The following is a 13,595-nucleotide window of genomic DNA, read 5'->3' as shown; positions in this document are numbered from 1 at the left end:
CATTTAGGCTCCTCCAATTAAATCCAGCTGTCAACTTCAGGCAGAATAAAGACTTTTACTGCGTCCAGCATAAAAAACTAATCAGAACCATCAGGTGAAACCAGTGGTGGTTCTGACATGAAATACTTCCTGGACGGAAACTTCAATAACCCCCCCCCAAAAAAAACACCACCCACACCCCCAAACCAACATACCAAGAACTGGGCCAAAATGAAATACAAATATTTATTACGGTTTACTTTCTTCTTCACAATAAATAACAATAACAAGTAGTGTAACATAAGGCTTTTGAACTGTGCATAGCTTAGTAGCCTATTATAGAATAAACATTTCCTACTATTAACATTCAAGAAAACAAGTATTTTACAAAGTAGTGCCATTTAAAGCTTGTAAACTCTGTATAGCTTAGTGTTCTGTCATAAAAGGTTCAATAAAAATAATAATAAAATAAATTGTTATGGGAATAATAACAATTCTTAGATTAAACAAAAAAAATTGAAAAAACTAAAAAATATTTTGCACACTACAACTACAAATTCCCTTTGTTGTAAAGGGAAAATGACAAAACTATATATTTATTTGTGGGTTTGATTAGACAATGTGATAAACCCCATGTAGGACTCAATGGTCACTAGTTAAAAAGGTCCCCACTTACAACATAACACCAGTCCTACAACCGCAGACAGTCAAACACATTATCAAAGTATACAACACTTGTCAAAAGGAGATTCACGTAACCCAATCCGTCACCAGAAAGAGGCTGTAGACAAATATGAAACAGATGCTGCACAGACTGAGAATAAAAAGCCTAAAAAGATGAGGAGACGTTTTCTAGTGTCAGGAATGTCCCTCATTGCACTTCTCATCGTTATTGACTCCGTTTAACCGTTTTCTGTCAACCTTTTACACACTGTTGTTTGCTAAAGCAACGTTTAAAGCACATTTTAAGTGAATACTTGCAGCAGATACCACAGCACACTTTCACAGGTGTGGAGAAACACATTCCTCCATGATTAATCAGGAAGGATTAACACAGGTGTAAATTATACTGTACAAGTCTAATAAAAAAAGGTTATTTTTAAACAGTGAAGTATGTATAAGGAATTGAGAGGAAAGCATGGGTGTAAAGACTGAGAACCGTTTAACTCACACGCACGGTGCCATGCGTGTGCATTGTACAGTGATAACCTTACATCCACTCTTTTCTCTTTCTGCCTGCGCTCGAGGCTGCAAACAAAGCGTGTTCCAGCCTGTCCGTGCACGCTGACGTCTCCAGATGTTTGGACACCTTTGAGTGATGTGGCGGTGAATGTCGAGGTGTATTTGTGTGTTACCTCAACATCCTCATAGAGCGCTCTGGGCGGCTGCCCATGTTGCCCATGTCAAAAAACGCCACTGGGTGAAGCTAAGCTGACTGTTAACTAGGGCTGGACGATATACACCAAAACTCATATCTTAATATTTGTTCTCAAAATGGTGATATATGATATACTTGTATTTAATACAATTCTGGGTTAAATTTGTTGATGAAAAATGCCGCACATGCACATTTATGCTACTATGGCAAGAGGGACAATTTCATTGCGTTTTTGAAACTTTGTTTACTGGATTTTATTTTGTAAACCTTTGAAGTTTATTTTGCTGTTTTTTTATATGGTAAAGTTTTGTGATACAAAATTTGGCTACATTCCCAGGAGAAGTTCTGTCTCAGTTATTTATAGAAACATTCTCATTAAAGGTTCCAAATCATACTATTTTTCACCCATCTCCATTTGTTCTAAAAACCCAAAAACATAGTATTTGAGATCTATTTTCCCAAACTCGACTGTTTTCCAGAGTTTTTGCCTCTGAAAAGTCACTTCCTGAGCAACTCTACACAAACAGGCTGATTTGTGTCCCACTTATGCATATTCATGAGTGGGCGTGTCTATAGATGGGACACTGACTTCCTCGTCCCCGCACGGTGACGTAGGGCCAGAGGACGGCCCACCCTTCTCCCACCCACTCCGTACCCAAGCTCATGCTGCTTTATAAACAGAGCGAGGAGGCGGGGCGTTCGCCGGTACACAGTAGATGTAGAAAATACATACATAGCACCGCACGAAGGACGCTGAAATGCTCACCTTCGTGAGCGTGTCTATTTACAAGTCAATCACGGCAGAGATCTTCCTGGAGGCGTGGCTTCTCCAGCTCAGTGCCAAAGTGGGAACGCGTCATTAAATTGTTACTAACACATGATGTCACTGATCTGCTCACTGAGCCTCTTTCTTTCCTCAGATCCTAAATGATATTTTTGATGTAGATTTTTTTGATGAGCAGGCGTTTTTCCGAGATCTGCAGGAGTTTGAGGAGGTAAGAACCTGGACCTTTTGTGTACTTCTGTAGAATTTTCTACTTAATAATGTGACTGTACCCATCACTTTCAGGACCAAACAGTCAATGATGGCCAGTACGGGGCCCAACAGAATCATCTACTCGCATTTCTTCATGATCACACGTACACTGCCCAAGAACCTCAGGGTCAACCAGCCTTCACCCCAATTATGGACCCCTTGCCTGAAGCTGAGCACTGGCACTCACAAAATCTAGGGCCCGTAAACGTCCCCCTAGATCCTAATGTCGTCTACATGCAGGATGAACAATATGTTGAGTTCTCAACCTTTACTACTAATGCTGTGCCTGCTATGACAGTAAGATCTTTAACACACGCCTTCATGTATTTTTGTAGATCTTTGTATTAAAACCATGACGGGGTGTCTAACATGCATGTGTTTTTATGTCTCTAGGATTATGGAATTCCAGTTTACAGTCCAGGGATATATACAGCTCCCACTTTTGGAGGACAGTAAGTAAACCAGCAAACAGACGAGATTAAACGCAGACGTGATTTCTGATCCAGTTTATGTGTGTTTAACTTTGTAGGAATGGGAATGACTTTGGTTTGATGGTTCAACCAGTGCCCCCAGTGCAAACAGCGTTCCCAGGGAAGGTCCCAGTCTCACAGAGTAATTTTAATCCTACATGTATTTCTTGTGACTGACTCTTGACCGTGCTCTTACACTGTGTATTTGTGATTTGTTCCTTCAGAAAGAAGGAGAAGGTGACGGAGGAGCCATATGTTAAAAAGCCCCTCAACGCCTTCATGCTCTTCCTGAAGAATAACCAGTGTTGTTCCTGAACGCGTTCAATGAACAATCGTTCGTATTTTGGGCGAACATGAAATGAATAGGGATGTAACGATTCACTCAACTCCCGATACGATTCGATTCACGATACTGGGTTCACGATACGATTCTCTCACGATTTATTTTACAAAATGAGACTGTAGACAAATGATGACTGAAAAATGTTCCTAGAAAATACTGTATTATTTTCCTTTTCTTTTTCATTGTCAAATGAATCCCTTGATAAACTATTCAAAACAATGCAATTTAACTAAAAATAAATCTTGAATGAAATAAATAAAGGAATAATACAAATGAGAAGAAGCCTATTCATTTAAATTCTGGTTCTATAGTAAACAATGCAAAACTGCATAATACTTCTTTTTCTTTTTAAAAGTGCAACTGAAAATGTATTTTGTGCCTGAACAATTGGACTTTTAAAAAAAAAAAACAGTCATTGCACTGTATTAACGTCAGATATTTGTTTGGACCAGCAGAGGGCGCTGGTAACCCAGTGGTCGGTTGGCATGCAGCTAATCTAGCAGTGAAGAAGAGATGCTATGCTAGCAGACAGAGCTAATAGAAAAACGTGACTTTTACAGATTTTCACGTAATATTACAGATATTCTTTCGGTGCTAAATGGGTAAGGAATCATTTATTAACATGTAACATTAACATGTAAGAGTAGAAGGCGGCCAGAAAGAAAATAGTAGCAGATTACGCCCGCCGGTACACTGCTGGACAAGAGAAGGGAAAAATATATAGCGCCCTCTGCTGTTTAAAAAAGTACTGCGATTCAATTTTCAAAGTATCGATGTCAATCGTGATACCTATGAATCGATTTTTAACTGCCTTACGATTAATCGTTACATCCCTAGAATTGAACGTCCAATGATGAACGTTATTGTGAGTGCGTTCATTTTGACGTTTGTGAATGTTGCTCTCAACAGAATGTCCAATTTCTAAAGAGCTTTCCAGACAAAAAAACGGCTAAAAACGCAATAAACAGGCTTGAAATATGTAGCGTTTCAAGACACAAATGCTCACATCGACAGCATCCATTTTGTTCACAGGAGCAGCTGCAGCTTTCAACCCTACAGGTTATTCTCAAAAACACTAGGAAAAACTTGCTCTTGAATTGTCTTTTTTAATGAGAAATGATTCAAACAACAACAGGACATTAGTCGTAAAGGTGCAATCATTTTCCAAATCTGGAAACAATTCACATCAAATTATTCCAGAAATACACAAAAAAAGTGAACGATAAAATACATAAATTACTCCAAAAACACACAATTTGACTACAAAAAAATAACTGAAAACACACACAAAACAACAACAAAAATTACAACAAAATTAAAAAAAATGACTCACAAGACAAAAAAGAAATATAGAATGATAAAAAAAATATAAACACAATGACAATATGCAAAACAACAACAAAAAACACAAGACAAAAACAACAAAACTCCAACTAAAAAGCAGAAAGCAACACCAAAAAATGCAGAAACCTGGTGTTGTAATAATGTTTCCCATCACAGTTCTAAACGATTCTCCATCTTCACAAACCAATTTTTTAAAGACAAAAGTGCCTCACATTACTAATCTCTGATAAACTAAACTGCTGCAGGTATAGCAGATGATTGACTTTTTAATTTTTCATATGCGTTGTGAGATCAAAAGATAAAAGGATAAAAACTGGCAAACAAAGCTTCGTTTGTTCATGATGCGTCATGCAAAAAGTAATAAAAATAGTGTTTTCACAGCCAAGATTAGTGATCTGAATAGGTGACGAGAACAGAAACAAGAAGCCCATTTTAGCACAACCGTGTGAAAGCTAAAACAAAAACATATTTTCAACAGATCCAAGAGTATAGCCACTTATCACCTCCACACTATGTCTCAGCGGTTCATTTTCAGAATAATGGCTTACAAATGTTCAAATGAAGTGAAAGCTGAGCATTAGTGTCTGTATGTGTGTGTGTATGTGTGTGTGTGTGTGTGTGTATGTGTGTGTGTGTGTGTGTGTGTGTGTGTGTGTGTGTGTGTGTGTGTGTGTGTGTACAAACGTATGCCTCCGCTCGTCACACATAGAGACGGTGTAAAAACGCAGGCGGGGGAACAAAGCAGTCCTGATTTAGCGTCGCCATCTGTCGGCGCTGGCCTGCCAACATGTGGACGATGTGTGACCAGGTTCAGGGGAAGACACAGGCCTTTTTTAAGTTATGTAAGCATTTTCAAACATTGCTGAGTCATTAAAGCACCCTATGCATTTAAAATTTAAATCAGGGAAAAATGATTTGTTCTTGACACGAAGGAGAAGCAGTTAGTTAATAAATCTAATGCTCGTCGAACATGTTGCCAAAGCAAAATGTAAAAATAGTGAATGCTGAAAATACTGAATACTGAACAGGTAACAGAGTCAAAATGTATCAAAGTAATAATTGATGACAAACTCCAGGGTCAATTACATTTTTCAGTTACAATTATGTTTTCAATTATAAACGTTCACTTACAATTACAATTGATTTTTTATCCTCAGAGAGTCAATTACAATTACGTTCTCAATTACTAAATTTCAATTACAATTAATCATAATTACTAAGCCTGAAATAAAAAAGCTAATCAAACTTAACCTTCTTCATGTGTTAGCTTTCTGTTAGCATCTCTTATGCTAACAGGTCCTTAATCAGCTATAAAACACACTAAAACCAAATATTTAACATCTATTCTCTTTCCTATCTATTGGTTACTGTGTTAGGCTTCATAATCAATAAAAATATAGGTTTTTATATTTTTGGTGTGGGCATCTGAGCATTTCTTCTGTCAGTAAATCCCTAGAATTCAACATTTTTAAATGGTAAAATATGGAAAAGCTTGATATGAAACCTATTTTAATAATGTGTAGAACTGTACATAGAACTGTAACATGGTTCCCCAGTTTTGCGTGACATTATAATTGATCATTTTTACAGAATTTTCATGACAATTACAATTACAAAGTCAAAGTCAATTATCTAAACTCAATTACAATTTACTTACAATTATGACAGCAACATATTTCTTTAATTACAAATACAATTACAACTACACCATAATTTCAATTAATTATTATCCAGGCGATTACAGCTATAATCGACCCCAACTCTGACAAACTCAGATACATACAAATCTAAATACTGTAGCTATAACATCTCAGTAATGAACAAAACTAAGCAAATTCTAAATGCCCATATATATATATATATACACACATAAATATAGAAAGACACAAAATCAGATCTTATAGAAACCAGTATTAACACAACAAATTAGGATAGTTGCACAAAATAACGATATTCCAACTTCTGTTTGAAACAGACTAGTGTGCATTCTGGCTCTTTATTTATGAGGGTCACTACTGACTCATTAACACCATGAGATGGTCACAGGTGAAACGTGTGGTGTGAGAGCTCTGACCTTGTGATCTTGTCGGTACAGGACATGGTGATGAGCTGTTCTCCCTGCAGGACTCCATCCCAGGTCTGAACAGGCCCTCTGGATCTCACCGGCACCGTCCCCTCCCCCAACTCAATTTTGGTCCTCAGGTGGCTCCGATGCTTCCTCATCAGGTGTCTGCTGCTGTGCACTGAACACAGAAGAAAGACAGTGTAAATTACACTGTGCAACACGTCATATATAAGCTGCTTATTTTCTCGACAGTAAAACCTTAGAAACTTGTATTTTCTGGGTGAAATTAGCATTTTACAGAAAGGTTACGATAAGCTCCACTACACGACTGTACTTTGGGTTTGACCCAGACATGTCCTCTTTTCACGTCTTGTCGGGGAACTCCAGATACTTTACAAATGAATGAAATTGTCCAGGTTTCCCAGGGACCTTAAACGCATCTCGGCAATATGTTAATTTTAAAGACAGTAACTCCTGTAATATTTGCTCTGACTGAGAAATACCACCAGATCATGAAAGCTAAAGAGTTGCTCTTTAAAGGCGATAATTTACGTGACGGAATCATTAAAGATGTTGCTTTGTTTTGACAAAATCATCACACACAAAGAAAGGAAAAAGAGTGACCAAATTACGGTGGATTTAATTGAAAAGGTTATTTATTGAAGTATATATTTTTATATTAATACATTAATTTTCTATTATCATCATCACTTTTTTATCATTCAAATGCATTTCAAGTTTTTAATTGAGTATAAAACAATAAAATAAACATTAAAATAAATAGGACAACACAGCTAATATGAGGTCATCATTATGACATTATTTAAAAAAAATCTAAAGTCTACATCAGGAGCAACACTGGGGGCCACAAAAATGTGATCTGATTTCAGGGCCACATTTATGTCAGCATTTAAAATAATGAGCAATCTGAGCAAAAGATACAGGAAAGAGCAAAGAATGTGTGTTTTTGTTTTAAGTTTTTGGAGTTATCTTAAGTATTCTTTTGTAAATATGTGTGGGTTTTGTTGTTTTGTGGGTTTTCTGGAGTCATTTTGTGTATTTTCGTGGTGAGATTTGGTTTTTAGAGTTTTTTTCATGTATTATTTTGGGAGTCAATGTTTATTTTTGTTGTAATTTTGTAAACTTTTCTTATTTTGTGTATTTTGTTGTCAAATTTAGAAGTAATAGTGTATTTCTATTGTCATTTTACAAGTTTTCCTTATTTTGTGTATTTTGTTGTCAAATTTAGAAGTAATAGTGTATTTCTATTGTCATTTTACAAGTTTTCCTTATTTTGTGTATTTTTGTGGTCAGATTTCGTTTTTGGAGTCTTTTTTTTTGCATTTTTGCTGTCTTTTTTTGTGTTCAGGACGCTGGCCTTGTAATCACAGGGTTCCCGGTTCAAGCCTCACCTGGGCCATCACTGTGGGATGTTGAGCAAGTCCCTTAACCGCGAACAGCTCCCCAGGCACCGCAAAATGGCTGCCGACTGCTCCCCAGGGATGGGTTAAATTGCAGAGGACAAATTTCAATATATATGTGTAACAACAAATATACATGACGAATAAAGGCTTAAAGCCCAGTTTAATTTAAATTTTAATTATTTTTTAATTTAATTAATTTAAATTTGTTATTAATTTTAAGTGACTGAAGCAACTAGATTACATTAATATCAATGTAAATGATGCAACCTCAAGTTATCACTCCTCAAGCAACATGACTTGCGTGATTTGAGCGACGAGGTCAAGCGTGACCTTGTCGCCCAGAGTTGAAAAATTTTAACTTTTTATGCAACTTCAAGTGACAACTCCCCCGTCCTTCATTGTGTGTAGAGCGGAGGCTGCAGCCCCTCCCTGCTCCCTCCCGCTTCAGTGCAGACGGCTGCAGCGGAGGCTGTAGAACTTCCTCAATTTATCAGGGCAAAATTAAAGCGGTCAACTTCTTGAAAACCACAGTAACCACTGATCATAACACATTCTGAGTGAACACATCTTTTAATATCTCCGTAAGTTGATCGTTTCAACCGTAAAAGCCGAGCAAGAAGGAAAAGAAGTGTCAACCCCCTCTCACTTACTCTCTATCCTGTCATCGGCTCAAAACACACACACACACACACACACACACCCCGGTGATCGCTTCACTGGAGCGATGAAGTGATGGAGTGACCAAAAAGCACCACTATGTTCAAGCGACTCATCAGGGGCGACTGAAGTCACTACAGTCACCTTTAAACCATGGGCTGCAAGTGTCCCATGTCTACTCAACACTAGGAGTGTAACGATATCTTGTTATGGCAATATATATCGCAATATTTTTTTGCATGATCGATTATCAATAAGTATCATTTTTTTTTGTGCAGTCACTGTTTGTTGAAGGAACCAATATTTTGTTTACTGGAATATTGCACTATAATGGTGTCACTGGTAAGAAAGACCCTATTTTTGTTAACATTAAGCACTATTGGAGATACTTATTCGTTTACATTGGTATGTTGACACTTATTTATAGAAATGTTGCACTAAAATAGTGTCACTGTTCATAGGACACTTTTTCAATTTATTGTCTTTCAGAAATATTAAATTAAAATAGTATTTTTTCACCTAATCTTTTTTTTTCTTGTTATGTAGATTATCGTAGATTGATTTCTGACCAATATATCGATCGTAGTATCGTCATATCGTGAGATAATCGTTATCGTGAGCTTTGTATCGTATCGTATCGTGCGGTCCCCTGAGGTTCCCACTCCTACTCAACACCGTAAAACGTTAACGATCCATATCCACTTCCTTGGTGGACCTGTGAGGCAGCATCATTTCTCTGTAGCATCCAGTCTACTAGGAGAACAACAACATTGGAGGGTAGAGGGAGTCAGCATGTCAGAGTCTAAGTGAATGTCAATCTGCACTAATTCATAAAAATATTACACTTCTATCTAAAAATGTATTATATTGATTGTGACAAATCTTTTCTTTGTCAGTTTTTTCCTCTTCATCATCTTTATATCACAAAAAAATGCCTTTATTTCACATCTAACGAGCTGCATTCAATCAAAATCAAACAAAGCCCAACAAAAGTTTGCTTTTTTAAATCATTAACGACTACTTGTGGGAGTGAAAACTTTGTGAAAAGCTCATGAAGCAGGTCTTTAAGTGAACGGCTGGATGTGGGGGCTTTAAAGTAGGATGAACAGCTGTGTTTTTCTTAACACCTTTAGCCCTCCATACAGTTGAAATCAATTTCACGAGCCTGTTAGAGTCAGCCTGACCTGTCCTCTGTGTTAATGCTGGTTTAACTCAGCAGAGTTGGAATGGATGATGAGAAAAGGTGCATCAGAGCAGCAGTGAAAGGTCTTTGTTCTCCCAACATTGTTTTTTTTTTTCTTTATCTGACATCTGTCACAGGGTAAACTGAAGCTTGAAGCTGAGAATCTTTGGTGAACACCGTGCTCACTAATTTTCCCTAAAAGCTCAGTGAAGAACATTTAAAGTTTTAATGATTTAAAAATGAAAGATTTTCTCGATGACTCCCTCTCCTCCTGTTGGTCACCAGCCAAGGGTTAAGCTGACCATTTAAAGCAGAGATACACAATTTTTAATAACAGTGGGGGCCACAGAAATGTGATTGTGTGATTGAGGGCCACATTATCAATATTAATGTCAGCATTTATAATAATGACCAACCTGAGCATAAATACAGTAAATAACAAAGGCTTAGTGTGTGTTTGTTGTCATTTGTTGTGTTTTTGGATGAATTTTGCATATTTTTGCTCTAATTTTGTATATTTTTCCTCTTATTTTGTGTGTTAGTCATTTTGTGTATTGTTGTTTTGTATGTTTTTGATTTTGCATGGTATCGTTGGTCATTTTTGTGTATTTATTTTGTCATTTTGAGTATTATTCTGTTATTTGCATGTGTCTTATTTGTTTGTGAAGTAATGTGTAAATATTTGTTGCTTTTGTTTATTACTGTTTTGTTTTTTTCTCTTTTCTGTAATTTGTTTTTACCATTATTCTGTCATTTCATGTGTTTTGGAGTCATTTTGATATTATTGTAATTTCTATATTTTCTATTATTTTGTTGTATTATTGTTGTGATTTTGTATTTTGTGTTCTAATTGTGTGTATTTTTGTATATTTTTCTCTCATTTTGTGTGTTTTTGTTGTACTGTGCGTTTTTGTTTTTGCATGGTATATTTTTGTCATTTTAAAAATGTTGTTGGCGCTTAGAGTATTTTGTCTTATTTGCAGTTGTGTTGTGTGCTTATGAAGTAACTGTGTATGTATTTGTTGTCATTTTGTGTAATGTTGTTTTACTTTTGTTTATTACTGTCTTCTGTGAACTTTTAGATAATTTTCTTTAGTATTTTTTCTCTCATTTTGTGTGTTTTTGGAGTAATTTTGATATTGTTGTGATTTTGTACATTTTTCTTTAATTATCTGCATTTTTGTTGCAATTTTGTATTTTGTGTATTTGTTGTTTCGTGTGTTTTTGTCGTCGTTTGGTATCTTTCAGTTATATTATTTGTAGTCGTGTAGTTGTAGTTGTGTATATTTGTTGTTATTCTTTGCATTTTTGTTAAACTTTTGCTTATTTCCATTTTCCTTTTGTGTGTTTTTTTTCCATAATTTTGTATATTTCTGTTGTAATTTTGTATATTTTCTCTCATTTTGTGTATTATTGCTGTGGTTTTGTATGTTTTTGTTTTAATATTGTATATCGTGTTCTGATTTTGTGAATTATTGTAATAATTGTTATATTTCTCTCACCGTGTATTTCTGTTGGTTTGTGTATTTTTTGTTGTTTGGTATTTTTCAGTTATATATTTGTAGTATTTTGTGTGTTTACTTGTGGGCCTGAATTCTAAATGAAAGACAATTTGCATGTGGCCCTCCATCACTGACAGTGGTTACATTCAATGCTTACAGATATGCATTCTATTCCAGATGTGAAAACATAATGACAGCAGACAGGGCGTGGTCTTACAGTCGGAGCTGATTTCGTACGGAGAATTGAGCCTCCCGTCTCCACATGGCGAGGTGCTGATGTACATATGAGAAATGGGACGTCGTCTCTCAACTGTAGCTGCGCTCTTTGTGTTGCACGAATATTGACTCCTCCCAGTCCTCCGGTCTTTTACTTTGGTGGGGTTGATGGGGGGGAAAAGCAACAAGCAAGAGGGAGACTGATTAGAAAGGTGCCACCATTCATCACAGCATAGAAAATAGGTTTCCACCTCTGGTTCCCAGTGATGAAGTGTAACAGAGGTGGAGAGAGATGGACACCATCCGTCTCCCTCCATACACAGCCTATTCTTCCTCTATCACTGGCACTCATGGACATTAGTTACACTGTCCAAATACCTCAAGGGAAACAGGTTGGGAACACAACACCATCTAAAAGAAGGTTAGCCTGAAAAACGCAACAAACTGTTGATAGAATCCGAACAGAAATACAGTGGGTAATGAAAGTATTCAGACCCCTTTAAATTTTTCACTCTTTGTTTCATTGCAGCCATTTGCTAAAATTGAAAAAGTTCATTTTATTTCTCATTTATGTACACTCAGCACCCCATTTTGACAGAAAAAAACAGAAAAGTAGAAAATTTTGCAAATATTAAAAAAGAAAAAGTGAAATATCCTCTGCCATTCTTCCTTGCAGATCCTCTCCAGTTCTGTCAGGTTGGATGGTGAACATTGGTGGACAGCCATTTACAGGTCTCTCCAAAGATGCTCCATTGGGTTTAGGTCAGGGCTCTGGCTGGGCCAGTCAAGAATGGTCACAGAGTTGTTCTGAAACCACTCCTTTGTTATTTTAGCTGTGTGCTTAGGGTCATTGTCTTGTTGGAAAGTGAATTTTCGGCCCAGTCTGAGGTCCTAAGCACTCTGGAATAGGTTTTCTTCCAGGATATCTCTGAACTTGGCCGCATTCATCTTTTCTTTAATTGCAATCAGTCATCCTGTCCCTGCAGCTGAAAAACACCCCATAGCATGATGCCATGTTTCACTGTTGGGATTGTATTGGGCAGGTGATGAGCAGTGTCTGGTTTTCTCCACACATATTGCTTAGAATTAACACCAAAAAGTTCAATCTTGATCTCATCAGACCAGATAATATTATTTTTCACAGTCTGGGAGTCCTTCATGTGTTTTTTTGGCAAACTCTATGCCAATATCTGTAATATTACGTGAAAATCTGTAAAAGTCACGTTTTTCTATTAGCTCTGTCTGCTAGCATAGCATCTCTTCTTCACTGCACAGATTAGCTGCATGCCAAACGACCACTGGGTTACCAGCGCCCTCTGCTGGTCCAAACAAATATCTTATGTAAATACAATGCAGACTGTTTTTTTTTTTTAAGTCCAATTGTTAAGGCACAAAACACATTTTCAGTTGCACTTTTAAAAAGAAAAAGAACTATTATGCAGTTTTGCATTGTTTACTATAGAACCAGAATTTAAATTAATGGGCTTCTTCTTCATTTGTATTATTCCTTTATTTATTTCATTCAAGATTTATTTTTAGTTAAATTGCATTGTTCTGAATAGTTTATCAAGGGATTCTTTTGACAATTTAAAATAAAAGTAAAATAGTACAGTATTTTCTAGTTTTTTCTTTTTGAATAAATTAGCAAAAAATTCTACAATTCTGTTTTTTCTGTCAAGATGGGATGCTGAGTGTACATTAATGAGAAATACAATTAACTATTTTGATTTTAGCAAATGGCTAAAATTAAACAGAGTGACACATTTAAAGGTGTCTGAATACTTTCCGTACCCACTGTATCATGATGTCCCAAATCTGTATTTAAAGAGAAATATGGACACATGAATTGGATTGAATGTCCTTTAATAAAACAGTTGTGAGGTGTGCTTTAACATAGGAACATAGGCTTGTGTTTTCATGACTCTGGGTCTAAACTGCTTAATTCAAAACAATAAGGTTTAATACCAGACCAGTCAGTCAACCATTGCACCAGTGTGG

At 36.4% G+C, this 13,595-nt stretch overlaps 1 protein-coding gene across 1 annotated transcript in view; it reads right to left on the bottom strand.

The window, feature by feature from the left end:
• The window catches only part of adarb2 (adenosine deaminase RNA specific B2 (inactive)), a 314,585-nt gene that overhangs the window by 25,552 nt on the left and 275,438 nt on the right, over window positions 1-13,595 (bottom strand). Inside the window, 3 exon segments of the mRNA XM_028434799.1 lie at window positions 6,625-6,793; window positions 11,599-11,701; window positions 11,703-11,751. Coding sequence (XP_028290600.1) covers window positions 6,625-6,793; window positions 11,599-11,701; window positions 11,703-11,751 — 321 coding nt within the window.

Source organism: Gouania willdenowi, chromosome 20, assembly GCF_900634775.1.
Source record: "Gouania willdenowi chromosome 20, fGouWil2.1, whole genome shotgun sequence".
Taxonomy (NCBI): domain Eukaryota; kingdom Metazoa; phylum Chordata; class Actinopteri; order Blenniiformes; family Gobiesocidae; genus Gouania; species Gouania willdenowi.
This window is presented reverse-complemented; position numbering and strand designations above follow the sequence as displayed.